This window comes from Neltuma alba, unplaced genomic scaffold (assembly GCF_004799145.2).
Source record: "Neltuma alba isolate B1F8T4 unplaced genomic scaffold, ASM479914v2 tig00003904_pilon, whole genome shotgun sequence".
Classification (NCBI taxonomy): Eukaryota; Viridiplantae; Streptophyta; class Magnoliopsida; order Fabales; family Fabaceae; genus Neltuma; species Neltuma alba.
In genome coordinates, this window is record NW_021633474.1 from 23,310 (window position 1) to 50,452 (window position 27,143).

The 27,143-nt window shown below is 34.2% G+C and overlaps 3 protein-coding genes, 1 long non-coding RNA gene and 1 pseudogene across 7 annotated transcripts; 2 read left to right on the forward strand and 3 right to left on the reverse strand.

The window, feature by feature from the left end:
• Nucleotides 1–2,325: 2,325 nt before the first annotated feature.
• Nucleotides 2,326–5,184, forward strand: LOC114742993 (F-box/FBD/LRR-repeat protein At3g14710-like). Of its 4 annotated transcripts, none has more exons than XM_028931217.1 (5): nt 2,326–2,462; nt 3,072–3,142; nt 3,268–4,240; nt 4,378–4,521; nt 4,627–5,184. In XM_028931217.1, the coding sequence occupies exons 3-5, from the start codon at nt 3,287–3,289 to the stop codon at nt 4,921–4,923; spliced, it is 1,395 nt and encodes a 464-aa protein (XP_028787050.1). In that variant the 5' UTR covers nt 2,326–2,462; nt 3,072–3,142; nt 3,268–3,286; the 3' UTR covers nt 4,924–5,184. The 4 variants fall into 4 exon arrangements, with proteins under 4 accessions (XP_028787050.1, XP_028787047.1, XP_028787048.1 ...); XM_028931216.1 differs by lacking the exon at nt 2,326–2,462 and adding an exon at nt 2,507–2,531; XM_028931214.1 differs by lacking the exon at nt 3,072–3,142.
• Nucleotides 5,185–5,904: 720 nt separating this feature from the next.
• On the reverse strand, nt 5,905–8,370 carry LOC114742991 (peptide methionine sulfoxide reductase B1, chloroplastic-like). Its single transcript, XM_028931212.1, has 5 exons — nt 8,134–8,370; nt 7,469–7,580; nt 6,590–6,655; nt 6,304–6,501; nt 5,905–6,224 (listed from the first exon to the last, which is right to left on the reverse strand). The coding sequence occupies exons 1-5, from the start codon at nt 8,315–8,317 to the stop codon at nt 6,200–6,202; spliced, it is 585 nt and encodes a 194-aa protein (XP_028787045.1). The 5' UTR covers nt 8,318–8,370; the 3' UTR covers nt 5,905–6,199.
• A 5,678-nt stretch (nt 8,371–14,048) lies between these two features.
• Nucleotides 14,049–19,026, forward strand: LOC114742995 (mitogen-activated protein kinase 19-like). Its single transcript, XM_028931218.1, has 10 exons — nt 14,049–14,530; nt 15,261–15,669; nt 15,823–15,950; nt 16,070–16,129; nt 16,774–16,923; nt 17,040–17,195; nt 17,314–17,525; nt 17,667–17,768; nt 17,871–18,028; nt 18,385–19,026. The coding sequence occupies exons 1-10, from the start codon at nt 14,507–14,509 to the stop codon at nt 18,786–18,788; spliced, it is 1,803 nt and encodes a 600-aa protein (XP_028787051.1). The 5' UTR covers nt 14,049–14,506; the 3' UTR covers nt 18,789–19,026.
• A 340-nt stretch (nt 19,027–19,366) lies between these two features.
• On the reverse strand, nt 19,367–21,699 carry LOC114742996 (uncharacterized; annotated as a pseudogene).
• Nucleotides 21,700–24,240: 2,541 nt separating this feature from the next.
• Nucleotides 24,241–26,930, reverse strand: LOC114742989 (uncharacterized). The gene is made up of 4 exons (XR_003739942.1): nt 26,491–26,930; nt 25,009–25,088; nt 24,510–24,595; nt 24,241–24,396 (listed from the first exon to the last, which is right to left on the reverse strand). It is a non-coding gene; the product is annotated as an uncharacterized LOC114742989 (long non-coding RNA).
• Nucleotides 26,931–27,143: the final 213 nt, after the last annotated feature.

A 27,143-nucleotide genomic window follows, 5' to 3' on the forward strand; every position in this document is an offset into this window, starting at 1 on the left:
ATTATCAAGTCAATGGTCAAATACGTACCTCAACACGTATGCGGTTGTAAGCATCAAGAGGGGAGCATGATACACTACAATACTACTTCCTATTCTAATTATAAAATCTTGTTTGTAGTCTACAAATAGAGTTTTATAATTAAAACCTAAAGTAATATTTAATTCAAGAGAATAGTCATTCAATTTTTGTTTATTTATTAGATTAAGTTTTTTTAATCTCACATCATCATGTATTTTATTTTTTATGTCAATTCATAATAAAATAATATTCCTTCGGTTCTTAATATAGGACCCAATTGTTGAGTTGGTTTTGGTCCTCAATATAAGACTCATTTCTCCTATTTATTAATTTTCTCTAAATTATTCCTATGGATACTCCTTCAATCATAATCAAGTAGAAGAGGAAGATGGGGTATTAAGAAAGATGATAATAGTATTTTAGAAAAAAAAACGTGTTATATTTCTTATAATCAACTAATTTACCTAACTTCTTTAATCTAATCAAATTAGTTAAATAGGTCTTATATTAAGAACTAGAGGAGTAATATTTTAAAATAGGATAACTTAAAATATAACAACGTTGTTGTCTTCATATTTAAGCTTTGAGATTTTTTTTTGCCCATTAATTATTCAGATTATGCTTTCTGGAATTTTCTTTTCGTCCGTGTCCCATTTGAATGGGTATCGACCAGCTTCTGCGCAAAAATGAGCAGTTTCGATGAAGTTTCTGAGACATAAAGACTGAAGCTAACAAACTGTATGGAAAGGCCTGAAAGTTGCACAAGAAAAATAAAATAGCCAATACTTGATCGATCTTTGGCTAGTTATGGAATTCATCTTGGTCAAAATTTGGAATTTAAAAAGATGATGTCACGTTTGTTAGAATTAATAATTTATTTTTCTTTCTTAATATAAATTAAATAAGTACTTCCTATATTAAAAACTTATCAAGTCTAATCTCGCTGCCATAGACTTGATTTAAATGAATGCCAACAATATTAATTGTGATGATGAAATAATTATTATTTTTTAAAATAGAGGAAAGGTAGTTAAAGACTACTATGGGCTAAATAACAGTTAATAACAACAGCTCGATGACGAGGTCAATCTTACTCGTGTCCACTAGCTGGCTAAGCGCGTTTCTATTAAAAAATAATAATTCAAGGATAAGCTTGTTTGAAGAAAATATGGATGAAAATTATTTTTAGGACAACGCTTATATCAAGTTTTTCATATTTATTATATCAAATTTTTCAATCACACACAATCATATGTGTTATTTTTGAAATATTATCATTTGATTATAAATACAGATAAAATAAAAAAAGACATATGACCCTGTATGATTAAAGAATTTGACATGAATATAAAAAATTTGAACTAAGTATTTTTCTTGGTAAAACAACTTATAAATTAAAAAGTTAATACTTTTTGTTTGACAAAAGCGCTCTTCAACAAGGAAATAATTTTTTAATTAATTTTAATAAAATCACACTGATTAGTGATTACCAATACCCACTGCTGAATAATTTGTGTAATACTTGGAACTAATTGAGCATTCAAATTGAAGTTAGCCCCCATTCCTTGATATTGTTGTTTTGTTTGGCTTTGTTGCCTTGTTTTGTTTAATCTCTCTGTATCTCATTGAAGTTTGAGTACAAAAAGAAAGTGAAATAAACTATTCTGTTATCTATCCAATATGATTAACATCATGCCATTAATAAATTATCTTTCCTTTTTTTAAAAAAAAAGATTAGGTGAGTAGAATAATTTACTATAATTATCTCGAATTAACGGCTCTATCCTAAAATGCTAAGCTTAAACACAATTCCTTAAAAATCATCATGTTTCGATAAAAAAAATATTGTGCTAACGCAAATGAAGGTTTATCTTGTACGTTGTCAAGCATGCGATTCATTTTTGTATAAGGACATGTTTGAATATCGCGATCAAGGTCAACATTTTATCAATAGATGATTTATATGAGTATTATCCTGGTTTTAATAAGCTCCCAAAACTCAATACGTGTAATGTAAACTTTTGTCAATTTATAAAAAAAAATAGTAAGAAGTGAACCGACCAAAAAAAAAAATTATTTGTCATATATATGACTTTGAGTGATCATTTATTGAAGACTTACAGCACAATCATTATTTTGATGACAGTATCTGTATTTCACGAGGTCACCTAAGTGTCAAATGGCGGTTAAATTATGTTTTGATCGTTAGATAGCGTTAACTAGACGCTAGAGTCGCTGATACAATACTTTCAGCTCTATAAATGTCCATCCCTTTTCCTGAATCAAAAGCATTTATCTCTTCTTTGCCGTTTCCCTTGACCCAATCCTTGAACACTCTTTCAATCTCCTTCTACCTCTGTCTCTCTTCTTCTCTCTTTAGCCTGCAACTATGAAGCTTTGAATTTCTCTAAAGTTCTCGTCTTTCTTCTTCCGGGACATTTCCGTGAGTCACTATCTTTGCTCTTTTTAACATATCCTTCTAATCCCCAGTGTTGGTGTTTTTCAAGTTTTGGTGCGTGAAACTGGTATCTAGTTTTCTGTTATATGCTTTCATAGCAGTACAGTCTTTTTGGGGTCGCTATGATTTCTGGTTAGGATCTCAGTCATTCTATTTCTGAGTCCAATCCATGGGATTAAATCCATTAGCTCGCACTTTGGCTGCCCAAATTTTTATCTGATTCTTTCCTTGCCTTCAATGCTCTCCCCTGAAGTTATTTCCTGACTTGATTTGAAATTTTGAATGCATTCTTAACGAAGTTTCTTCCTTCTCTTTTTAACAAGAATTCAACTCTGAGCAAGGATACTAATAAATCTTTAATCATGTAACTCTCAAGTCAATGGTTTAAAGTCATGTAAACCAGCATGCTATATGCAAGAGAAATTTGTATTGCAGATCTTCATGACAATAATCAGCATCTTCTCTGAAAGACTGATTAGATTCTTAGTCCCGCCCCGTTTTTCTTCCTACTACATAATGCTTGATTTCTATGGAAATCAATTATCTCTTGAAATGGAATATAAGACTAACTAGTATTATTCATTATTTTTGCAGACATAAAGCGACGCTTGAGAAATTGCCAATTCAGGCATATATTTCATGCATTCAGGCATTTAGGACCATAAGTGAGCAAAATTTCCCCATACTGAGATGGTTACTGAATAGTTACTGATTATGCGATTTTGTTGTTTTACCCTGTTTATTGATTTAAAGATGAGAAACTTGACACCACAGCAAATGAAATTGTCAGGTGCGCTTTACTACAGGGCATGGCTTCGGGTTTGGTGATTCATGACACGACAAGAGACAAGTTCTCTTTGGGGAAAATTGTGATTGATAACAAAGACTTACTCAGCAGTTTACATGACAACATTCTTGGTCACATCCTATCTTTCCTTCCTGCAATAGAGGCCGTCCGTACTAGTGTATTATCTAAAAGGTGGATTCATGTGTGGAAGTCAATTACCAGCCTTCGGTTTGATGATGCTATGCTTTATTCTGGGAAGAGGATTCCGAAAGAACACTTCATAAACTTTGTGAACAACACACTCTTTCTTCTTAGTGATTCAAGCATCCCTAATTTCTCTCTCGGTCTGTCGCGTTACCTGTATGATCCTTCTCAGATTAATGCATGGATCTCTTTGATTTTGGAAAGAGGGGTCCGAAATCTTCGTATTCAGTATGCTGATAAAGTCCTTCTTTCTTCTAATTCTCTTTTTAATTGTAGCTCTCTAGAGCATTTAGTGCTTCAAATGAGATGTACTCTCAGTGTTCCTTCATCTGTTTGTCTCCCAAACCTTCAGTACCTAAGCTTTTCTGGGATTAGGCTAGTGAGTGATCCATCTACTTGTTCAAAAGATCAAACTCTTAGCTTTCCAGTCCTCAAAGCTTTTGAGGCTAGAGGATGTGAATGGTCAATGCAGAATGTTAGTATAGAGGTGCCTCAACTTCAAACCTTCTCCGTAGCATTCTGGAACAGCCTATCCAATGAGTCAAGTAGGTCTTCCATCAACATTTATGCTCCAAATCTAACTGATTTCTCGTATGAGGGCGATCTAGAACATGAAGTCATTCTATCAAGCCCGTCATCCATTATTAGTGCTTCTGTTGTGATTGTTATTGATGAAGACATAAATGATGGAATACAAGAAATCAGTACTCGGGCACATTTGCTTCTCAGACAATTTCACGAAGTGGAGAGCCTGAAATTGTGGTTTTACAAGGTATGCTTCTTTTCATGATATAAAATAGTAGTTGTGTACAATGTTTCTAGTAATTTTGACTGTAATTCCACGCCATAAACACTTGTTTCTATAGAAGGGTTTGATTATAACTAAACAGGTTTTTCCTTGTCATGAAGGTACCTATGCATGCTAAAGATGTTTTCACCAATCTACCTGCATTTGGAAGACTGAATTATCTGCAAATAAACGAGGTTGCTGGCGAAGCCCTATTGAACTTACTCCACAACTCACCAATTCTTGAAACTCTTGTCTTGCTTCATGTAAGTTTAGGGATCTTTCTTAATTATTGGATTTTTATACTCCTTATTTATGCGTTTGTTAAAGACAGTCGATGATAACTGACAAACGAATGACAAAAATTTCAGGGAGTATCCAAGTTTGATAAAGATCTCTTGACTTCAGCATCAGTGCCTCACTGCTTTCAGTCTTGCCTCAAAGTTTTTCAGTTTGGAGGATTTAACGTGCATGAACATGAACTCTCTCTAGTAAAATTTGCAATGGCAAATGCAGCAAAGTTGGAGAAGATGATTATAACCACAGCATTTTGGCTGCAGTACTCAGACATTAACATGGAGAAAGTTAAAGAACAACTGCTCTCATTTCCCAAGTGTTCAACTTCTGCATCACTTGAATTTGCCGATGTCAATGGTGTCTTAAGATAATGAAAAGGCCCATAATCGTTCTGCAAGTATGCTCAACACTTAATGAATGTCTCTTTCACGTTGTACTGCATCTTTTTTCTGATTATAATTAAATCATTTATCAGCCTGCGCTTGATAACTTCGAGGTTTTCAGGTTATACTGATCCTTGACCTGATATATTGGTTACTCACTGCCTGTACAAAACCTGTTTTGAGGAATGTTCCTTGATATTCCAAAAAATCAGCAATGTTTTCTTGGGAATCCATCACATTTTCTATTTTGGTCTTGGTTTGCACATAAATTTGTTCTAAAAAGTGACTAGTATATATAACTGAGAGGAAGTTCCGGTTAAGCCCAAAGACGCCCATGTGTATTAAGCATAATCAAAACATTCCCGTACATAACGGTGTTCCCTGAAGCAATTGACAGCCTCACAACAATACGTGCAACGTACTCGCCCATGATGCTTGGCATTCATGATAATGAAGGCTGACATCTGACATCTTCTATTATTAGATATACTTTGATATTTTATCATTACTTTATTGAATTGAATCATTGAAGGAAGAATTTCGACATGTCTGTAATAAACCTGAACAAAGCATTTAGTAATAAACAGGTGCTGAGCAGAAGCCAGTTGAGCATGGGACGACTTGAAGGTGATCAACTCGAATATAAGAGAAGGGAATAATGGGATGAGATTTTATTTTTGGGGTGAAATAACGGAATGAGTTTTGTACGTATAAACGCCTGAATCTTTCTTCCTCTCTTCATATGGCTGAACTTTGGCTAGACGAAGACAATGGAGTGGGAGACAGGGGTCATGATTCTTTTCTTCTAATAAAAAACACTAATATGATTTATTCAAAAGTTGGTTACTTTTAATTTTCCTCCCTTCTCTTTTTATTTTTCTTTTTGTTTTTCACTTGCACCTGAAACTGGATAGCTAGAACCATATCAGGAAAACCACCAAAAAAAAAAAAAAACACAAACATGAATCATTTTCAAACATCAAACAAGCCAGACTGAATGCTGTAAAAACTGAACACTGAGAGTGTCAGGTATTCACAATAGGACCAATACTAGGATCACTATTTTGAAATCCACTGTACATAAAGATATACTTGTAAACATTTTTGTGAGTACTTCTCTATTCATACAGAATCTCACTTTAGATAGTTTTCTCTCTGCACTCCCATAAAAGCATATCATGCTCTGATCATTTGCAAGCTTCCCAGCACCTTTGACTCCAGTACTCCTTCTGCTTGAGATAACCACATTTCCACTGTCTATTGCCTAGGTTTTGAGTTTAAGGGCAGCACTGCAGGAATTTCCACATCAAAGATGAATTTCAAGACAAGGATGAGAATGCATGAACAACGTACAGGTTTACAATTTACCTGTTGATACAAAAACGCTTTCCTGTTGGTGGAGGACCGTCATCGAACACATGGCCGAGATGAGCATCACAGTTAGCACAAAGGACTTCCTGACGAGGCATAAAGATAATTGACATATCTAACTTTGATTTCACATTGTTCCCAATAGGCTGGTAATAGGATGGCCAACCCGTTCCACTATCGAACTTAGTAGAAGATCTGGTAAGAACAACACAAGTGATTCAGTTCAAGAAAACCACATCATGTCAGGGTAAAAGAATATAACAACATTCAACGTATTACTTACTCAAATAACGGCGTGTCACAACATATGCAATGGTAAGTTCCTGGGGTCTTAGTATTCCAGTACTCCCTGAAATTTACAAGATCAGCATGAGAATACAATCCTATAGATAAATTTATAATCCACATTAACTCGTCTATCTAACGAGCAATGCTCCTCCTCAAACCTTGAGGCCCCTCTGCGGACTAAAGCTCAATAGCTACTAGTGGTTTAGACCATAGTCACAGGATCCAGCAGACTAGTCAACAATCTCTCAATAAAATGGTTAAATCATATATCTTTGACACAATCTTTTGTCAGCCCAAAAAGAGGTTAAAAAACATAACCCGAAGAAAGACACATTCTTGTGAAACTATAATAGGAAACGAGAGTTGTCTGCATTCAAATTTGTTTCTTGTAAAAGACTTAAACCACATGAAAATGCCACAAACAACTCCTGAAAGCTTATCTCCGATATTTTATGAACCATGAAAATTATATAAAAGAAAAATTGATAGATTCTTTTTTACATCAAAAGCAACAAGATCAATTTATCAGGCATATGTTATTGTGTCCTTTTTCTTTTCTCTTTTGCAGTAATTGAAGACCGTCTGACAGAAAAAAGGGAATTGATATCACTTTTTGCAGTTGGAAGTTGCTGCTTCTAGTCTCTAACATAAGGCAATAGTTGGAGTCTTATAATGGTTCAGAATATAAGCAAACCTTTGGCCATTTAACTAACTTTAACCAATTTTTTGGTATGTGTAAAACGCTAGAAGTAGTTATTGAAGAAAAAAATTAAGCATTAAGACACGGCACAAATAATAAAGCCAAAGCCAATATCACCGAACAGTTAATGCCTAACGAAAACCTACAATAATAAAATCCATTCAACAAACATACCCAGTGAAAGCCCTTTCAGTCCCCTTTTGGCGAGTAATATAAAATTGTTCATTTGTCAGCCTCTTCTTCCATTCTTCATCGCTCAAAGATTTATGATCCACAGCTCCAGCCCCTGCATGACAGCAAGGAGAACTCTTGAACAGTGAGTCACAATTTAAATTGATTTATTGTGATCATGCGCAGGATAGGGCAGTGCTGAAAAATGTATTGACTTATCTAATAAGCCATGGAGATAAATATCCATAAGTTCATGCATCAAATTGACTATTCTTTTGAGTATTATGATTCAACAGTAGACAAGCCATAGAGATAAATATTCAACAGTAGATGCAAAAACAGAAGCCCCCATGATGAGTCTAGTTTAATAAAAGCAGGAAAGAATTAATGGTTCAAGCTCAATCCGCTCGGCAGCAGTAATAGAAGAATTGCGAAAAACCGAAAAGCTTTAACGTTGACCATTAAACAGTGTATAGATGGTGAATAAATTAACACCAAGAGAAAGTCCATTTCATTCTCTTACAATCACGACCAAAACCTGAATTGCCATCGCAAATCTTCGTTGAAATTCTCTTTGCACTATGAAGATATCTTTCAACTAAATTGAAGAGAACCCACTTTTCAATTTCAGGATAGGACAAAGACCACATATATCAGCGATCACTTACCTTCGATGCCGTCGGCTTTCTGGGAAGAAGCTGATGATCCCATTGCCCGAATTGACGACAAAATCTTTCTGGGTTTGTCAGGAAATCGCGAAGGGCACGCAAAAAATTCAAGCTGAGGAGCAAGAAATCTCTTGGATGGAAAAGGAATGTGTGATGTTGGTAAACTTAATCTGTGAGATGCCATTGCTTACGTTCCTCCCTTATACAGAGCAATGACCGGCAAGCTAAAACGACTAGAAGAATAACACCGTTCTACGAGGGTTGATTCTGTGCTACGCGCTCAATATCTGATTTTGCTACTTCTTATCCGGAACCATCGATTTCAGATTTCAACGTTCGGTGGGTGCGGTTCGGAAGGATGGCTGTTTTTTGTTTTGACACGTGTCGGTTAATTATAGGCATGCGAGCTGCTCCTGAGAACAGGCCATGTATTAGCCACGTGGAAGTTTTGCCTCCTCTAGGCTCTGGAGTCGAGATCGCGAGACTGGTATAATCTAGAACTAGTTGAGTGCGTGGACGTTATGTGTCAGACATGGGATTTTGATTTTGTATTTCTATCTTTTGTACACAGATATTATAATTAGGATTAGAAGTAATATTAAAAAATTTCCGGCCACGTAACTTGCCCATAATCAAAATTACATAGCACTGGATGCTAGATGGTGTTTTTTTTTTTTGTTAGATATAGATAATCTTCTATTAAAAGCTCCGTCAAAATGTAAACAACTCTTGAATAGTAAGGGTTGGACCATATTATACTACTTCCGGCTCTAATTATAATTATAAGAGCTAATTAACTAATTTAAGGAGATTAAAAAATAAGTTAAGTTAGTTATTTGTAATAAATAAGTATTGTCTTTCCTAAAGTATCTTTTCTAATCAAGTGTATTGGTTATAACTACCATTATTAGAAGGACTACTTTAGAAAAAAATACATAGATATGAGAGATAAAATAGATTGAAATCTTATATTTATATTTAGGATCAAAATAAAATTTAAATAAGATCTCATTTTTTTTTCAAAAACAAGGTCTTGTATTAAAGACTAGAAGTAGTATTTTAAGATAATACTTACATTAAATTTCTTATATATATAGTGTCAAGTTTTCTAATCATATATAACTATGTGTAATAGTTTTAAAATATTATTATTTATTTATAAATGTATTTGAGGCCAAAAAAAATACATATAATCATATATGACTTGAAAATTTAATAAAATAGATATAAAAAATTTGATCCAGTTTTTTCTGACACTTTCCTTGAATTGTTAAGATGGGCTTCATATAAGCTGATCCATTGGCGTTGCGATTTTAATAACTGTTTCACTCAGATGGCCCAATTGATATAAGTAATGGAGAGAAATTCTGTTTGAGTTATAAAAAATGAAAACTTTTAATTTAAGAAAATTTATCATATTCTTATTCTTATTAATTAATGTAATTGTGACGATAACAGTTTATTTCTGTTCTTTTATGTCTTTATATTTCTGTCAACATTTTGCTTTAAATAATTAGTTCATATCTTTTGTCAGTTAGGCTGGGGAAACATCTAAAATTTCGTTTGCTGGGTGGAATTACTTTTTGCTTAAAAAGAAAAATGAAAGGAGGGGAATACTTATGAATTATAAATTCAAGCAAGCTTTACTCTATTAAAATTTTATTCCTAAATAAAAAATAATAATAAAGTCATCTAATTCTCTTTGTTACTCATGTTCAGAAATTTGAGACAGGTAAAGATATTATGAAAACTTATTGCGATTTTTCAGAATTCTTTTTAAAGACAAGATATCGCATTTAAATTTTTTGGCCAACAATATATCACATTAATTATAGGAGAAATCCCAAAAAAATGATTGTTAAGTTTCAAAATTCCAAATCAATAAAAAATTTAACAATAATCTTTTTAAGAATTTTGCCTTAATTATATTTACAAATATTTTTTAAATAAAATGATAGTATAAAGACAACATTGAATATGGTAACAATGTTAGGCAAAGGCTAATAGTTTGGATAGGGCTGTTTACAGAACGGATCAGGACCGGGACAGACCTGTCCCGTCTCGTCTCAGTGTTGTCTCAATCCTAGTCGAGATGAGACGAGACAAGGACGTCCCGATATTTTTTTAATTTTCTCTTAATTTTTTTAATAAAATCTGTTTTTTTTTCTAATTGTAGTTTTTTGGACTTAAATCTTGTAAAAACATATTTTTGTTTTTTTTTATTTCTTTGAGCACTCTTAAATAAAAGCTTAAAATATTACATATTATAGTCGTTAAAAACTCTAAATAAAAGCTTTTAACATAATAAAAACTTGCTAGAAATTCTAATCATCAATAGTCTCAAATTATCAACAAGTATAAAAGCTCTAAATAAATATATTCATAATTTCATACAATAATTTCAAATCTTAAAAAAATAATATTACATAAATAGGAAAAAAAATAAAAGGGACCAGGATAGGATGACCCCGTCCCATGTCCCGTCCTATCTTGGTCTCTTTTTTTGTCCTATCCCATCCTGGTCCCTTTTTTTGTCCCGTCCTAGTTTGTCTAGTTCTAAAAAATTTTGAGACGGGCCTGTCCCGTCCCAATAAAATCGGGACCGAAACGGGTTGATCAGGACGGGCCGGCCTTGAACACCTCTAAATTTGGGACTAATGACTTGCCACTAATTGATCCAATCCTTAAGAGCTAGTTTGATATTTAATGTGATCATAAATACAAAATTCAATTCACTTTATATTTCATATTTATTTATTTTTTAAATAATTCTCGTAGTAGCTACACATGTTTTTTTTTACTAGAGTAAGAGTTACATATGTTAATGTTTCATCAAATTACAGTTCTAATTAAGACATATGATTAGTAATAATATTTTAAGAAAGATAACACATATTTATTATAAATAACTAACTTATTTACTTTTTTTAATTTACTTAAAGTAGTCAACTAACTATTATGTTAAGTATCATAGGTATAATAATAATAATAACAATATTTCCTATATTGGCTGGAATTTAATATTTTAAATATAAAAAAATTAATTAACTAATTGGTTCCCACCGCCCATGCCATGGATAGGCGTGGGCGGTGCATTTAGGCGATTTCACCCTAATAGACAAAGGAGGGATCCCTATGTGCCTGATATTTAAAATATATAAGTTTTATTTATTTTTATTGTCATTTACTACAATAACGACTCATTTCACATTTATTTTTAATTAAATAGTTATTATATTAAAAACTCAGTAGATAATTAAACGAAGAATTTTAAAAAAACAGCATATATTTTTGTAAAAAATAATTAAATTAATTTTTTAATATTTATAAATTAATTATATATTTGTAGCATAAATAAAACTGAATTACTTTGAAGTCGCAGTTGCACTAACAAATCTTTAACGGTCTTTGTGGAAGGGAAGGGCTTTTATTGAAGCACCATCTTTTGTGGAAATAAATAAATAATTCCTCAGGGAACATGACAGCTAAGAAGGGGCGGAAGGATGACGAAAAGCAACACCAACCATGCAGAAAAAGTCATAAAAGGATTCGCAATATATAAATATCTATTAGTAATTTCCAGGTGATTTCGTTTGTTTCTTCGGGGAGTAAGAGAGTCAAAGAGTCAAAGACTCAAAGGTAGGAGGAAATAAAATACTCCTATGATGCTAAATATAAAATTAATTTTATAATGTAAATTATATTATAAAATAAGTTTTATATTTAAGACTGAAGGAGTACAATCTTTGTTTTTAATATAAAAACTAATTAATTAATTTAAATAGATTAAAAAATTAATTAAATTTGTTATTTATAATAAATAAAGTATCATTGCTAATCATGTGTATTGGTTAAAATTATCATGTGATGATATTTTTTAACATGTGCAACTACTGTAAGGATGATACTAAAGAAAAAAGTAAATATGGGAAACAAAATGAATTGATATATTATATTTAAAGTTAAATTAAAAGTCAAACTAGTTTTTATATTACCTCCGGTCCTAATTATAAGACCCAGTTGACTTATTTGGAGAGATTAAGGAAGTAAGTTAAGCTAGTTATTTGTAATAAATAAGTGTTGTCATTCCCAAAATATCCTTACTAATTAAGTGTAATGGCTAGAACTATCATTATTAGAAGGACTATCTTGAAAAAAATGCATAAATATAAGAGACAAAATGGATTGGGGTCTTATAATTAGGACCAAACAAAAAGTTAAACGGGGTCTTATATTAAGGACCAGAGGTAGTATTAATAATTGGAGGTAATATATTTGATCTTATATTTGGAAGATTATATATTTGGGCCATATAAATTTGTTCATTGGAAAAATTGAGATTGCCGGTATTTTTATTTTCATTTTATATCTTTTTAACGTTTACTGCATCACGCGATGGCCAGCCCTTACTCCTTAGTTGTTTCTTTCTTTTTGGAAGAATTACAAAGAAAACAATTAAAAAACAAGTCTCAACAATTATCATTCTCACTATAAGACTTGTTGTTATAAGCTGTTGAGATTGTTATTAGGATTTTTTAGTAATTATTTCTTTTTTATAGGATTTGATTGTAATTTTTTTTCCTATTTCTGTGGGTAATTTTTGACCTTGGAAAGAAAAGTGTTGGGGAAGATGGGTCCCAGCGTCGGAATATCAAGCATTCAAAGAATATCCATCCTCCTCCCATCAAATGAATCTTCGTTACAGATAAAATATCACATCGTCTTTATTTCTGGACCTCTATTTTTCTTCTTATTGCATGTGTTGGAAGTATCTCACCTTATAATGCTGCAACACAGTGATCATTTGGGTTTGCTTAACTAAATACTTATAAATATATTTTACAACAAAACTTCTCTTATATATTTATTTTGTATTCTGTAGATTACGATTTAAAAACTGTTTATAAGTTATTTTAAATGGATCTAATAATCTTTCAATCGGTTAGAAAAGAAATGTTAAACAACATGTGGTTTAAATTATTGTCCATGTATTTTTTATTTTGCCGACACTTGAAAAGCTTAAATGAGGTAATCAGTTTAAGCCTAATATCAAGGTTCTATATATGTATTCAAATTAATTGTATTAAAAATCAGTTAAAAAACAAGAAGGAATTCATCTAATCACGAAGGTAGTATTGAACTTCCAATTTTTTCAAAGAGAATTGCTATAAAATTTTAATTACTAAAAAATGTTAATGATAAGTAAACAAGATCAATCTATTGTTATTTTCTGTATTAAAATTTGTTATTATATGCTTTTTACTCATTAATGGATTTTTTTAGTGATTAAATTTTTTCCTTAGAATCTATTCTCCCTTCTTTTATTCTTAGAGCTTAAAATTAATTAGTAAAAGATTTTGTAGAGCCAGATATGGGCAATTTAGGGCCTGATATCCTCACTGTTTTAATTTTAGTTTAGCCTAATAGAAGATTTCAAAAGTGTTTGGAAGTATCCAAAAGTGCTTCTCAGAAATACTTTTTCACAAAACGAACAAACCCCTTCACATATTTATTTCGTATACTATAAAAACACTTTTAAAATCATAGTTTTAATTCCATCTAAATATTTGCCTGAAATAAAACTTCCATAGAAATGATGATTTATATGAATAATATAAAAATTTTAATATAAAGCATAATAAATTTATAAACGGCTGATGTCGCAACGCACAGAACATATATAATATTATTAAACTAATTTAGTGGTACTGAGTATTTTCCAACTAAGTTTGTTCTTGGCGAGTGAGGACTGGATGTCAATTCTCATCACACCACCAAACAAATCCTGCCACACAAATTTTTTTCTTTCTGAAGTTCAAATAGTAGTTATTTAATTTAATAATTTGTTCAAATTTTTTTGAATAGGATTTAACGTGTTCATATAAAAATCAGCCATTTTCTGCCTCCTCTTCACCATTTCATTTTCTATATATGGTCCTTGGCTCTTGGGATCTCTCTCTAGCCTGTGTGTTCAGATCCTATCAAGTGTTGAGCTTCTGCTTCACTCTTACCTCGAGTTGTCCCCTAGCTAATGTTTCACTAGATTGATACCCGATCTCGGAGCTGTATCAGTTTCGAATCGGTCGGTAATTGCTCGTTTTGTTTCTGAATTGAGGATAATTTGTTCGATCTTTGATCTGGGGTTTTCAGTGGGTGTATGAGGAAGGAGTTCGCTTGCGATTGATGTATGTGTGGTTTCAAGCGGAGTGCGGAAAGGGATTCTGGGCTTGTGATTCGAAGTAGGTCGAGGTGGGGTGAATGCGGCTAGTTTTACTCCGAAGACTTTGCCTTCTGCTTGATCTATTTGCTGAAAGGTTATAAAGATTGTGTCCAAGAAGAGAAGGGGAATTGCAAATAGAAGACCTTGACCAAGATGCAGCGAGATCAGCTCAAGAAGGTTGTTTCTTGCTCCAATTCACGACTGTCTTTCTGTTAGTAGACCTTGTTGATGTGCTATAAACTGACGAAGTGTTGGGAATGATAAGAGACTGGAATTTCGGGCCCTGAAGTTGAAGGAAGGAATACTTATAAATATCTGTGAAAAACGAAGGATGGCGGGGTTTTTGATGTAAAGAAGTTCTTTTCTTTCGTTGTCGTGGTTCTTGAATATGCGTTGGCCTCAAATAAAGTTCTTGAATGTGCAGTAGGGGATTCTCTGCTTCTGACTTTTCGATGTTGATCGGTCTTATCGTAATTTTATATTAAGTTTTAAAATTTTGATCGGGGGTCAGATTGAATTATGTCCTGCAAAATTTTGTTGATTAGAATTTTAAAGCGTAAATTCTCATTTACATTGACTTCTGAAAAATCTACTACACTGATTCTGTGCATTTCATTTGTTCTTGAAATCTTTATGTTTTTAGAATTCGTTCATTTTTCCCCCCATTAAAGACCTACTTGATGGTTTTTTTTACTTCGGCTTTCAAATCATATTGTTTCGGGAACATCAATTGCCTTGTGTGCTGCTTTGTTAAATTAAAAAAACAATTGGTTAATTCTTACTCCCACTTGGAATTTGGATCTGGTTTATTCGAATTCTAGTTTTCCAGGTGACCTGACCTTAGTTTCATTCATTAGTAATTAGTTCTAATAGAACATACAATTTTACACGTTCTATTGATGTGCAGGATGTTAAAGAATTGGACTTTTTCACTGAGTATGGGGATGCAAATAGATATAAGATTCTTGAAGCTATAGGAAAAGGAAGCTATGGAGTAGTTTGTGCCGCAATTGACAAGCACACTGGGGAAAAAGTTGCAATAAAAAAGATTCATGATATTTTTGAGCATATATCTGATGCCATTAGAATTCTCCGCGAGGTCAAGCTGCTACGGCTATTAAGACACCCTGATATTGTCGAGATTAAGCGCATCATGTTGCCACCTTCAAAGAGGGAGTTTAAAGATATTTATGTCGTCTTTGAATTGATGGAGTCTGATCTCCATCAAGTCATCAAAGCTAATGATGACTTGACACGTGAGCACCATCAGTTTTTCCTTTACCAGATGCTACGTGCATTGAAGTACATGCATACAGGTATTTGTTTCTCTAATTTTCTCTTTCACTTGTTTGACTTTTTATGTCAATTCTTGCTATTCATTGGATGCTTTTCACAAAATATGCCAGCTGTATCTTGAATTGACCGTTTCAGTACTTGTAAGTTCTAAACAAGCTTGCATCTGGTTGCAGCAAATGTGTATCACAGAGACCTTAAACCCAAGAATATATTGGCAAATGCAAATTGCAAACTCAAAGTTTGTGATTTTGGACTGGCCAGAGTTGCATTCAATGATGCCCCAACAACAATATTTTGGACAGTATGTAGTTTGATTCACTTCAAATTGGCAAATAAAGCTTATAGAAGTTATAACTGTTTTTACACGCTTTATCAGGTCCAGTGAGGCTTATCATAGCTTGATTTTGGTACGTCCTGCAGGATTATGTGGCTACAAGATGGTACAGAGCTCCAGAGCTGTGTGGATCATTCTTTTCTAAGGTATAATTTGGCTAACATTTATATTCTTGAGAATCCTATGACTTAGGTTATAGTCTCTGAAGGCCTATCCGCTATGTGGCCATCTGTGCAGTTTAAAAAGTGGTATGTCCATGTTAGATGTCTGGCTGTGGATGATGAAAAGATTATCGAATTGTAAGCAAGGCATCCTCTTACGTTTTGCCATGAAATGTTTGTAGGACCTGACCCCTTTACTGTAGGCACATATGTGAAGGAAATTAGGCTTGAGCAAGGAATCATAGAACCGTGGAAGTTTATATGATTTTAATAAGTCAGCACCATGTTATCTCTTTTTGGGTTGATTTTTCTTTCCGGTATGTTACAAGGCCAGTGTTACTGAACCCAAAAGGGAGGAGGTGTGATTGTGAAAATAAGTGTTGCTTGCTTGACTTAAAAGTTATGCTTTAATTTCTGTATGAAACAAGGTCTGTATGATTTATAGTAAACAATAATGCCTAGATTATAACAATTCTTGTTCAGGAAGGACTATTGATCTCTCCTGCAAGTTGAGTTATCTGTCCTTCAGGTAAACGTGTCAGGTTACGTCTATTCCTCTGGAGTGGCTTGGTTGCAGTGTGTAGTTGTCCTTCTTTCATAGTCTGATTTTGATACCATTGTGTTTGCAGTATACACCAGCAATTGATATATGGAGCATTGGATGCATCTTTGCTGAGGTGCTTACAGGAAAGCCGTTGTTCCCTGGTAAAAGCGTTGTGCATCAATTAGATTTGATTACTGATCTTCTTGGGACACCAACACTGGAGACTATTTCTGGAGTATGGACTACTTTCTTTTCCGTTTTTCTAGATTATTTCGTTTCTTACCATGTTCCCTTCATGTAAACTTGGATACTAATATGGTGAGTAATTGAAACTTATATTTAATTTTGCAGGTTCGTAATGAAAAGGCAAGGAAGTACTTGACAGAAATGGGGAAAAAATCTCCTGTGCCATTTGAACAGAAATTTCCAAATGCTGATCCATTGGCACTTCGCCTATTGCAAAGGCTTTTGGCATTTGATCCTAAGGATCGTCCAACTGCTGAAGAGGTATCTGTTCAGCTATCATACATATTTGGTCATATGTTAGCTCCTGGGTCTATTAGGAAAAGAAGTTTTTTGTTTCAGTATGAATTGATAGGAACTGATTTTTCTGTATGGTTGGCAGGCACTAGCTGATCCATACTTTAAGGGCTTGGGTAAGGTCGAGAGAGAACCATCTTGTCAGCCAATTTCAAAGCTGGAATTTGAGTTTGAGAGGCGAAGGGTGACTAAAGAAGATGTTAGGGAACTAATATATAGGGAGATACTTGAATATCACCCTCAGTTGCTTAAAGATTACATGAATGGAACTGAAAGCACAAATTTCCTCTGTCCTAGGTAAAGAGTATGTTTTTTGCGCATGGTACATTACGCCTGCTGTCTTTTTATTTTTATTTATTGGTTGGTTTAATGTAGTTTCATGGTTAATATATGTTTATGTTCTGAACATGTAATTTACCGACATGTACTCCATTGCAGTGCAATTGGTCAATTCAGAAAGCAGTTTGCTTATTTTGAGGAAAATGGTGGTAAAAGTGGCCCAGTGATTCCTCCAGAAAGGAAGCATGCCTCTCTTCCAAGGTAAGACTGACATGCACTTGTATCATTAATTTCTGGCTTCCGTTTGCATGTCTACATGTTTAATTTAGCAGCATTTATTGAGGAAAAATTTTCATTTTGAAGGTCCACTGTTCATTCTAGCCCAATTCCTCCTTATACACATGGCGCTGCATATGGGAACAAGCAAATACCAGTGGAGGTGTCTAAGAATTTGAGAGCAACAGAATCAAGTTCTGAAAGTCATTTAAGGGGTTCACGACCTCCTCCAAGGGTGCCAACAGGTATAACAACTACATAAATGATTGCCTCTGTAATCACATTTAAATCTTTTGATTTAACAACCAAGGTCTAGCTTAGTGGTAGGATTGCCTCCAAGGTCGAAAGATTTGAGTTTGAATCTTGGAGCCAAAGTAACCAAAAAACAAGTACACGGGAGGATAGTTTATATAATTGCCTTGGAGGATCAGAAGTTCATTATCATTTTATCTGTTAGTTAGGGTCATGATTTTGTTTATTGATGGAGCCTATTGTATTTTAGCTACATAATTCGAAGCCCAGTATGATCTGTTTTTGGCTACTTCTACCCTGTCTCCATATAAATATTAACTGTATTAACTGCTTTTCTTTCTTCTTACAGCTAAACCGGGCAAAGTTGTAGGGCCAGTTCTACCCTACGAGAATGGGAGAAATGTCAAAAGCAACTATGATCCAAGAATCTTGAGCAAAAATGCTCTTCCTCCTTCGGTATCTCCCCACTGCCCCTTTAGGGCTCAACCCACAAACCCAGCAAGGATTGTGCCAGAGACATGCAGGGATCTGTCACAGGGAAAACAGCCATCCCAGCAGCAGGCTAACTCACTAGCCAGACAAACTATTGACCTCAACACTAACCCTTACTTCCAACAATCCAAGGTAGATAACATGGATGATGCTGCCACCACAATGGATGCTAAGTTGCTGCAGGCACAGTCTCAGTTTGGTGCTGTTGGTGCTGCTGCAGTGGCTATTGCAGCTCATAGACATTCTTCTGGGGCTTTTTAGTGTGGGTTGTCATAGTTAGGTTTTAAGGGCTTCAATGCCAGTAGTTGTAGTTGGAGTAGTTGGAACTTGGAAGGAAGAAGCTGATTAAATTTTAGATGGGGTTAGGGTTTGGTTTTCATATTCCCCTCTCAGATTTCTGTATTTGTAAATTATATTTTCACATCATTCCATTGTTCAATAAAAACTTGGTTATCTTGATTCAAGGATTATCTGTGACAAGAATGTTCTAAAAATGTTAGATTTGATTGCTGTACTACACAAAACCCTCTCATTGCAAGTACCGCATGAAAGCCTCCGCATCAGAGTTTCAAGACTAATTTTAATGATAAGAATTCTCAGCAGTTTGAGGTAGAACTCCTTTACAGAATGAGTCACTCCCGCAGAAATTGCTCTCTTTCACAAATCACCTAAGAAATAAATTTAGAACCGCATAAAAGTTGTGCACCAGGTGTACAAGTCTAAGAAGTAAATATAATTCAAGTCATCCTTGACAAGAATTACATAATGAAGTGGAAGTGAACTCCAAATACTGCAATGGCGAGGGGCCAAAAGAAAAAGAAAAAGATGGAGAAACACCCATCGTCCCGAGCTTTTATTCTAACTTCCTCTCAGGGTCTGAATCATGGGAGTTCAATAAGCATGCTTTGGAATGATGATATCAAAATCGCTGACTGTCCATTCTGCTATTTCGCTAACATTACTGATGTAGATTTCAGTTCCCAAGTCAATAGATGGCCAGTATCTCTCCACAGGTCTTGTGCCTGGATCCTGCATCAACAAATATTCATCACTAAATCTTAATTCCAAGTCCTGAAAAAGAAAAAAAAAAAGAACTTTGAAAAGTTCATTCTTTGAGAACTAACTTGATAGAAATGAAGTGACTGAGAAAGCCTTCCAACATCAAGCTCCCAATTTCTCGGGTCCCCGACCCACCCTTCGCCTTTTTTGGTTGGGTACCCGTATTCGCCCCAAACCGGGTGGGGCAAAATCTGCAGAATCTCTTGTGGCTGTGGGTTGCTATACGGGTCACAAGTATTTGCCGGTTGCTCCAAGTACTTGGCATTGCCAGGAGCACAGTACACATGGTAAGCGTCGTAGGGGAAGCGGACGGTGTCGTTCCGGTGAACCCGAGTGCCGTTTGCGAAGGTGTGATACGGCGGACACTGGTCAAGTCTGGTGGGCTTGCACCATGCTTCAGTCTCTGGGTTGATGATCATTTCACTATAACGGGTTACGTCAGAGGTGACGTCACCGTCGCAGGGACGACCATCGTTCTTCCAACAGCTTCCCATGTCCATAAGGTAGAATTGGCTGTTAGGACCCCCTCCTCGTTTTATGTCAAGTGTGAACCTTACCTTGAAACGTGGTGACTTTGGTACCTATGAAAGTTTTGCATGCAAATCAAGAACCAAGGTCATGTGCCCAATTCTATGATATTTGTAGAATTAAAATGGTAAAAAGAAACCAGCCGGGGGGGTTTGGATCTAGCAGAAAGAACAAGAAGGTGAAAGGAACTTACAATTTGGACATGCCTCTTGTGGAATAATGGTAGCCTCCAGAGAAGCCAGAGGTAGCATCTGATCTCAAATAGAGCATGAGCCATGGATACTTGGAAGAAGTTTTCAACAAATGGTGAAACACCCAACTTCCCTTGGCCACTGGTTTCTCCCAAGTTACTGAGTAATAAGAAGTATCATTCATATCTACTGCTTTATCCACATCATCTTGATCAATTTCAAGATCCCATGAGCCGTAGAACCTTCCCTTCATCATCATGCTACCATCATTCTCATTCTGATACAGTGTGGTGTAATTGTGGTACATAGAAGGCATGTTCATGCAGCCTTTTCCAAAGCAAGGAAACCTACTGGTTTGGTTAAAAGGCTTTGCCTTTTTGCCATTTTCTGGGCACACGGCAGCTAAAGTGTCCATATTGCCACTCTTAAGCATTATCATCCAGAACTGCCATGGCCTTGGAAAGTCTATTACTTCACAGTTTTGGCCTAAGTATATTTCTTTCCATGCTGCAAAGAGATCTGCACTTTTGTTTGTGATTGGGTAGTGTGTGTTGGATATGCCCAGCTTGTTCTGCCATTCTCGCACCTTGTGAATTAGCTTGATATCCCCTGTTTTTTATGGATAAAGATTTCATATTCAGAAATTGAGAATTGCCAATTCAATGCAGTATAGCTTGTATGGAATTCCAGAAGATGGGATTCTTTTAATAACTTGTGTTATAATTTGGGTGTTTCTGGATTGTGCTTTTGGAATGACAGAAGGGAAATATGTGCAATTCTGAACATAAACTTCTAGATTTCTTTGCATTATTATCTCTCTAACAGAATGATAGATTAAGCATAAGATGATCCGAATCAAAGCATGAAATGTTCTTGATTTTCATTAAAGTCTAAACCTTCCAACTTTTCTCTTTGTTAAAGTCACAATCAGATATAAAAATCGTTTAGTTTTTTTATTTCTCATAAAGCTTTTTAAGGAGTTAAAGTTATAAATGTCCTGGAATTTTAGTTTGAACCATGTCAAAGGAGGTTGGTGAAAGAGACTCCAGAAAATCAACCAAGTATATTTTGAAGGTTAACAAAAGGCACAATGCAAGTATAAAAATTAGAAGGAAAAAAAAAAAACAAAGAAAAATAAAGGTAAATAATAATGAAAACTCACCAAAATAATTGACATCAAAGCAATCAGCCATTCTAGGGCTTCCCATGTTGGGAGCTTCTTCTCCAACCTCATTGCATTGATTCCAAGACTCAATGGCAACTCTGAGGCCATCTCTTGTCATTCCAGGATCACCAATTGCTGATATATATTCACCATTAAAATTCCCAGAAACTACTCCAAACAGTGATAAAACTGCTATCAAACCCCAACAAAACTTCACCTTCCTCACCATTGTTGGAATCCCTGGTGCAGACATTCAAGAATATGCATATATTTATATATGCAAATTTGATATGTGGAGCAATGTAAATTTAATATTTTCTGTTTTTTTAATTTTCAATTGCGGCAACAAATAGAAATCCAGTTAGGATTTGTTATTTGGAGCTGTCAATGTAAATTTCAGTTTTTTTTTTTTTCCTTTTTTTTTTCCAGTGAGATAGTTTAGGTTTAATTTCTTGTTTGGTAAAATCTCTTAATGAATTATTCGATTTTGTTTCTACCTTATCCCATTTTGTAGATACTTATGTGGAAAATATAAAGAATTTCTCTATATATAGATTCTCTTAAATTCTGTTGTCAATTTTAGTTCAAGTAAATCTTTTAAATCGTTCTGAAAATTTTGATGTTTTTAGATTTTATCTTTATCCTGTTTTTGTCTGGCTTCCTGTAATCTGATTGGCACATTAAACACAAAAAATAGATATAACATGATTACTCACGAGTCACAGGTTGGATTCTGATTTCTGACCAAAACAGGTTTTTTATTTGCTAAAAAATGTATATCATAAAATTAAAATATCTTATCAATATGGGAGTAAAAAATTTTATGTCAAGATCAAATTTAAAAATCAAAATCAAATTATTCAAACTAAATATATATAAGCATGTAAAAATTAAAAGAATGAGTAGGTCGTAATTATTTTGATATGAAGAATACGAATGACTAGTAAATCTAAATTAAATTAAATTCTTTTTTTTTAATACAACTATTTGGGATCATAATCAGATGAGATGAATAATGTTGTGCTTAATTGAGATAACTCTGGTACACACATCATAAAATATAACTTCAATTCCAAAAGATACAATTTAGGGGCGTGTTGATTCTCAAATATTCATGCTTTTGTGAGTAATTTTCATGATATTTAATCGGCTTGATAGTAAATTAGTTTATAATATAAAAGAAATTGAATGTGTCAAGATTTCAGATGATAAAATTCGAAAATATATTATTTTTGGTCTAATTCAATTTAAATTTAGGATTATCCCTAAAAGGATTAAATCTAGAAGATCGCCCACAAAGAGAAGGATATCAGAAAATAAAGCTGCAATTGGGAGCTACTTGTTCCACAAATCAAAAGCTACAAAAAATCACAAATAGATTTCATGGCTAAAAACGGTTCTCTATCTCCAAAACTAGAACTTGCTTTATTTTCTTTCTTCTTTTATGCTTTGATCTTCTGGATGCTTTTGCAAGTTATTGCGTGCTTTCGTCTTAGTTAGGGAAACTGGCATGAATGTTTCGGTGTTCCTAAAATAAGAGGAACTCTTTTTCTAGTCCCTGGTATGGAAACTAATTAGGATTTAAATTTGACCTGAAATATAAAATCTTAATATACTTTTATCCTCATAATTATTAATTTTTAGAACCCTTCTCATCGGTAGCATATACTATGAAATAATACAAATTAGAGGATATTTAGGGGGGAAAACACATTTTTTAAGAAAAATTATAATAGGTTCCACTAAAGAGAATTAAATATAAAAAGATCTTTTGAAATTATCAAATTATTTTAAAATCTAAGAGACCCGTGTTGCAAGAGATTTTATTTGTTTAATTATCAAATTGTCTTTTTTTTTTTAAAAAATATATATCAACAACTGAAAAAGCACTCATTAACAACCTAAAGTGGAACGATTAACAACTATAGCAACAGGTATTAATAACATATTTTTTCACATCACAAAAAATCACGCATAAATTGTCAATATCTTTAACGATAGCTATTAATCGTTACATTTTAAGTTGTCAATAACTGTACTTTCAGTTATAAATACATACTTTAAAAAAAAAAAAAAAAAAACCAATTTAGCAATTCAACAAATAAAATTTTTTGCAACAAGATTGCTTAAAACTTCAAATTAATTTGATGATTTAAAATATTTTTGTATTTAATTCTTCTGACTAGAACCTGAACCTTATTGCAATTTTTCCTTTTTTTTTTTTGATAAATAACTAAATTAATTTTCATAATTTTACACATGATCTTATATTAAGGATATATCATTTGCACGAACGAGAAAGCAATACTAGGAGCAGACAAAGGATCTAATCCTAAAACTTATCAATGATCGCTTGAGATATTCTGAAAATTTCTACTGCTATGCGACCCATGCGCCAGCAGTAATCGCTTGTTTTGGGCAACACCCAAACAATTCCCCTAAGAAATAGCAAGTTAATGATCTTCGATTCTATCCACACACACACAAGAGAGAGAGAGAGAGCTACCAATCTTTGAAACTGTTCATACTTATAAGGGCTTAGGGTCAGAATCGATATTCACAAAAGCGGAGCCAACAATGGCGGTTGCCCCAACATTGGAAGTTATCAATCTTTCTCCAACTGTATCCATAGAATATTACAGAAGGGCCCTCGTAAATTTTTTACAAAGCAACCAAGCGCAAGTGATATTCATAAGCTCGAATTCGTGAGCGTCGGAAGTTCCTTGAACTAGCTGCGAGCAACACTTGGACAATTTTTCCCTCTTCTTTTTTTTTTTTTAATTTCTTGGGGGTGGGGTTGTTCCGAGTAGCTTGTGGTTTTCTTCTACGAAGGTTGTCTTGATTCCCAGTTTTTTCGCGTCACCTTCTGTAGATAAACCTCCAAGCAACAAATGGACACCGGTTGAAACTGAATGGGTTTTGTACCCTGCAAACATGGACAAATTCATAAATTAAAACTTCAAATGCTCAAATCCCAGATCAACAGCACAACTCAAAAAATTATAAAGATAACAACGAGTCTTCTAAACAAAGCATTACCGTTGAGCTTTTCAAACACTGCATCTTCATAGCAACACCTGAGTCAAACAGGTTCATTCCCATCAACAATCGACGGTAGCAATTCCCTAGTCAAACAGATCAGTAAAGTAATAAGCCCTTGATCCTAAACAACCAATGACTTTTCCAAAAATATATCAGATTATCCCCATCCAGCGTCATTTTTAAGTCCAAATTACAATTTCAGAATTATAAGGCTATATTAGACAAAAAGATATTAGTTATCTACTTGAGTCATCAAAATCAGGATTTCACATCAAAACACAAGAGAGGCTTCTACGTGTGAATTAGTCAATGATTTGAAATTACAATTATCTTTCACAACACATAACAAAAAAATTTGAAATGAATAATTTTGATGGTGAGAAGTCCGAAACATAGGGAATATATAAAAAGTTGCCATTTTTCATTCAAAAAAATGGAAAAACAAAGGGACCACGATGATAAATGATAAACATGGAAAGCAAATTAGCAAACGAACGAGTACCTGACAATATTCAGAAGTGACTAATGACAAAAGCAGCAGCAACAGATTAGTTCACAGGTTCCAATGGGCATGACCTAAAAGCAAAATGATTCAACTATGTCACAATAAAGCACACTTTTGAGAAACAGGCAAAAGGATAACATAATTCTAGGACAAAACAGTAGATAGAAACTAATATAATAGCAGGCTGAGTGGGCTTTTTCATATCCAAAAACTTATAGATTTACAATGTCAGGAAAGTATTATCAGCTAATTAGGGAAGCAGAACCACATTGAACAAACCAATTCTGAACTTCAGGGCGAGAGTTAGAATAGCAGTTAAGCTGCTATGGCATGTAGTCATCATCTAAAGATCAGCAAAACAGATGCTCTTCAGGACATAAGTTTGTACAGCAGTTAGGCTGCTATGGTTATAATATTTAGATCAGGAAAACACGCATGTTATTCATGGCAAAAGGGAATAAATAGTAGCTAAGTTGCTATGATATGTAGCTCTCATATATATAGATTGGCAAAACACATGAATGTGTGGATGAAAGAAAACATTTTATTGAACTACAGCGCACACAACAACGCAGATAACTTGGTGAGCAACACTTGCTCATAGGATCTAAGTAACTGCCAAAACTGACAACAGAATTGACAAGGCTACTTTATAACAGTCATCCCAAGGACCTCCATTTGTCTCTTCTTTCCTAGTTAGGTTGCGAGGGCAGTACTCAGCAGCAAAACGCGGCAAGAAAAAGTCAGCAAATTGTCATGCCTTGTATAAATTATTGGTGAAAATTAACCAAATACCCTCACAGATCTGGAGTTTGGAGAAGAGATCAATGTCACCTTCTCTGAACAATCAACTTACTATATGACGGAGAAATAATTCATTGTCACCCACTTCAATCTTGGCTATCAGTGAAAATCAAGAAAAAATCCTCGCCAAGAGATATGAAATTTGGAGATCAAGGTGACCTTCTCTATATAATTAACTTACTATATTATGGGTCTACTACAAACTTGAACAATCAAAAGCCATCCTTCAGCGCATCAACAGATCTACTCATAAATAACTTCTTTAGTTTGACACCGCCTCTGGACATCACCTAGTCCCTCACTATGATAAGCAAGCTTTGTCAATCTCAGCTTTAAAGCCCACAAACACTAACAAGTTATACACAGACCATAGCTTGGATAGAGCAAATGAGGCGAGAAACCAATCAGTGGTCAACCAACAAAACAAATTCAATCGACCCGAAATAATAAACAGAGTGGAACACCCAATAAAATAAAAAATTCTGATCTAACACTGGACAAGAGCTGTTATCTCATTCATCATTATGAGCAGTTTCCTACCGGCCTAAAAAGAAACATTGGCATCAATGAATGGAATAGGAGATTGTTACATTCATTGCCACACATAGGAGGGAATCGAAAAGGAAAACAAACAAAAGAATTTACCATTTGGCAAGCTGCATAACTTACTCAACTAAGAACCCATTCAGCTGCTCCAGTGTTGAATGTATCTTTCCAGTAACAGCATCAAGCTACAAATATGGGTGGCTGCTTCGGAAATGGAAAAATAACTTCCCAATAGAACACAGTACTCCTTCAATGCAGCCTCACACCAAACTCGTGAAGGAGAGAATTGTACTTTACAACTAAAAGTTCAACAATTGGAAATTTTTCTTCCTATAAGTTTATATCAATGTCTTGCCAGTTTATCTAGACCTAAATTGGTTAAACAACTGCTAGGCTAGTCTGACTGCATGAACAACAAGAGGCATATTGCCCTTAAATTTGCAGCTGCAGTGACAAATTAGATTTACTCAGCTTCTCGAAAATTGGACTACAGTATAAAACCTGAGAAGCTAACAGAAAATGGCCTCTACCACAGAAACAGGAAAGATAGGCTCACAGTGGGCAGAAAACTACTCAAGGTGTTTTTCAGTTCCAAGATTGCCACAAGAAAATGTAAGAAATTGGTATGCAATTTGATGCATAGCCTTTATGATTTGGTACTAGAGCAGCCAGCTGGGTTTAAAAATACCTAGTAGAAAATCTGGATTTGCCAAAGCTTACAGGTCACTCATCATAAATAACTAGATAAAAGAAATCACAGAATAAAAGTAATCTGT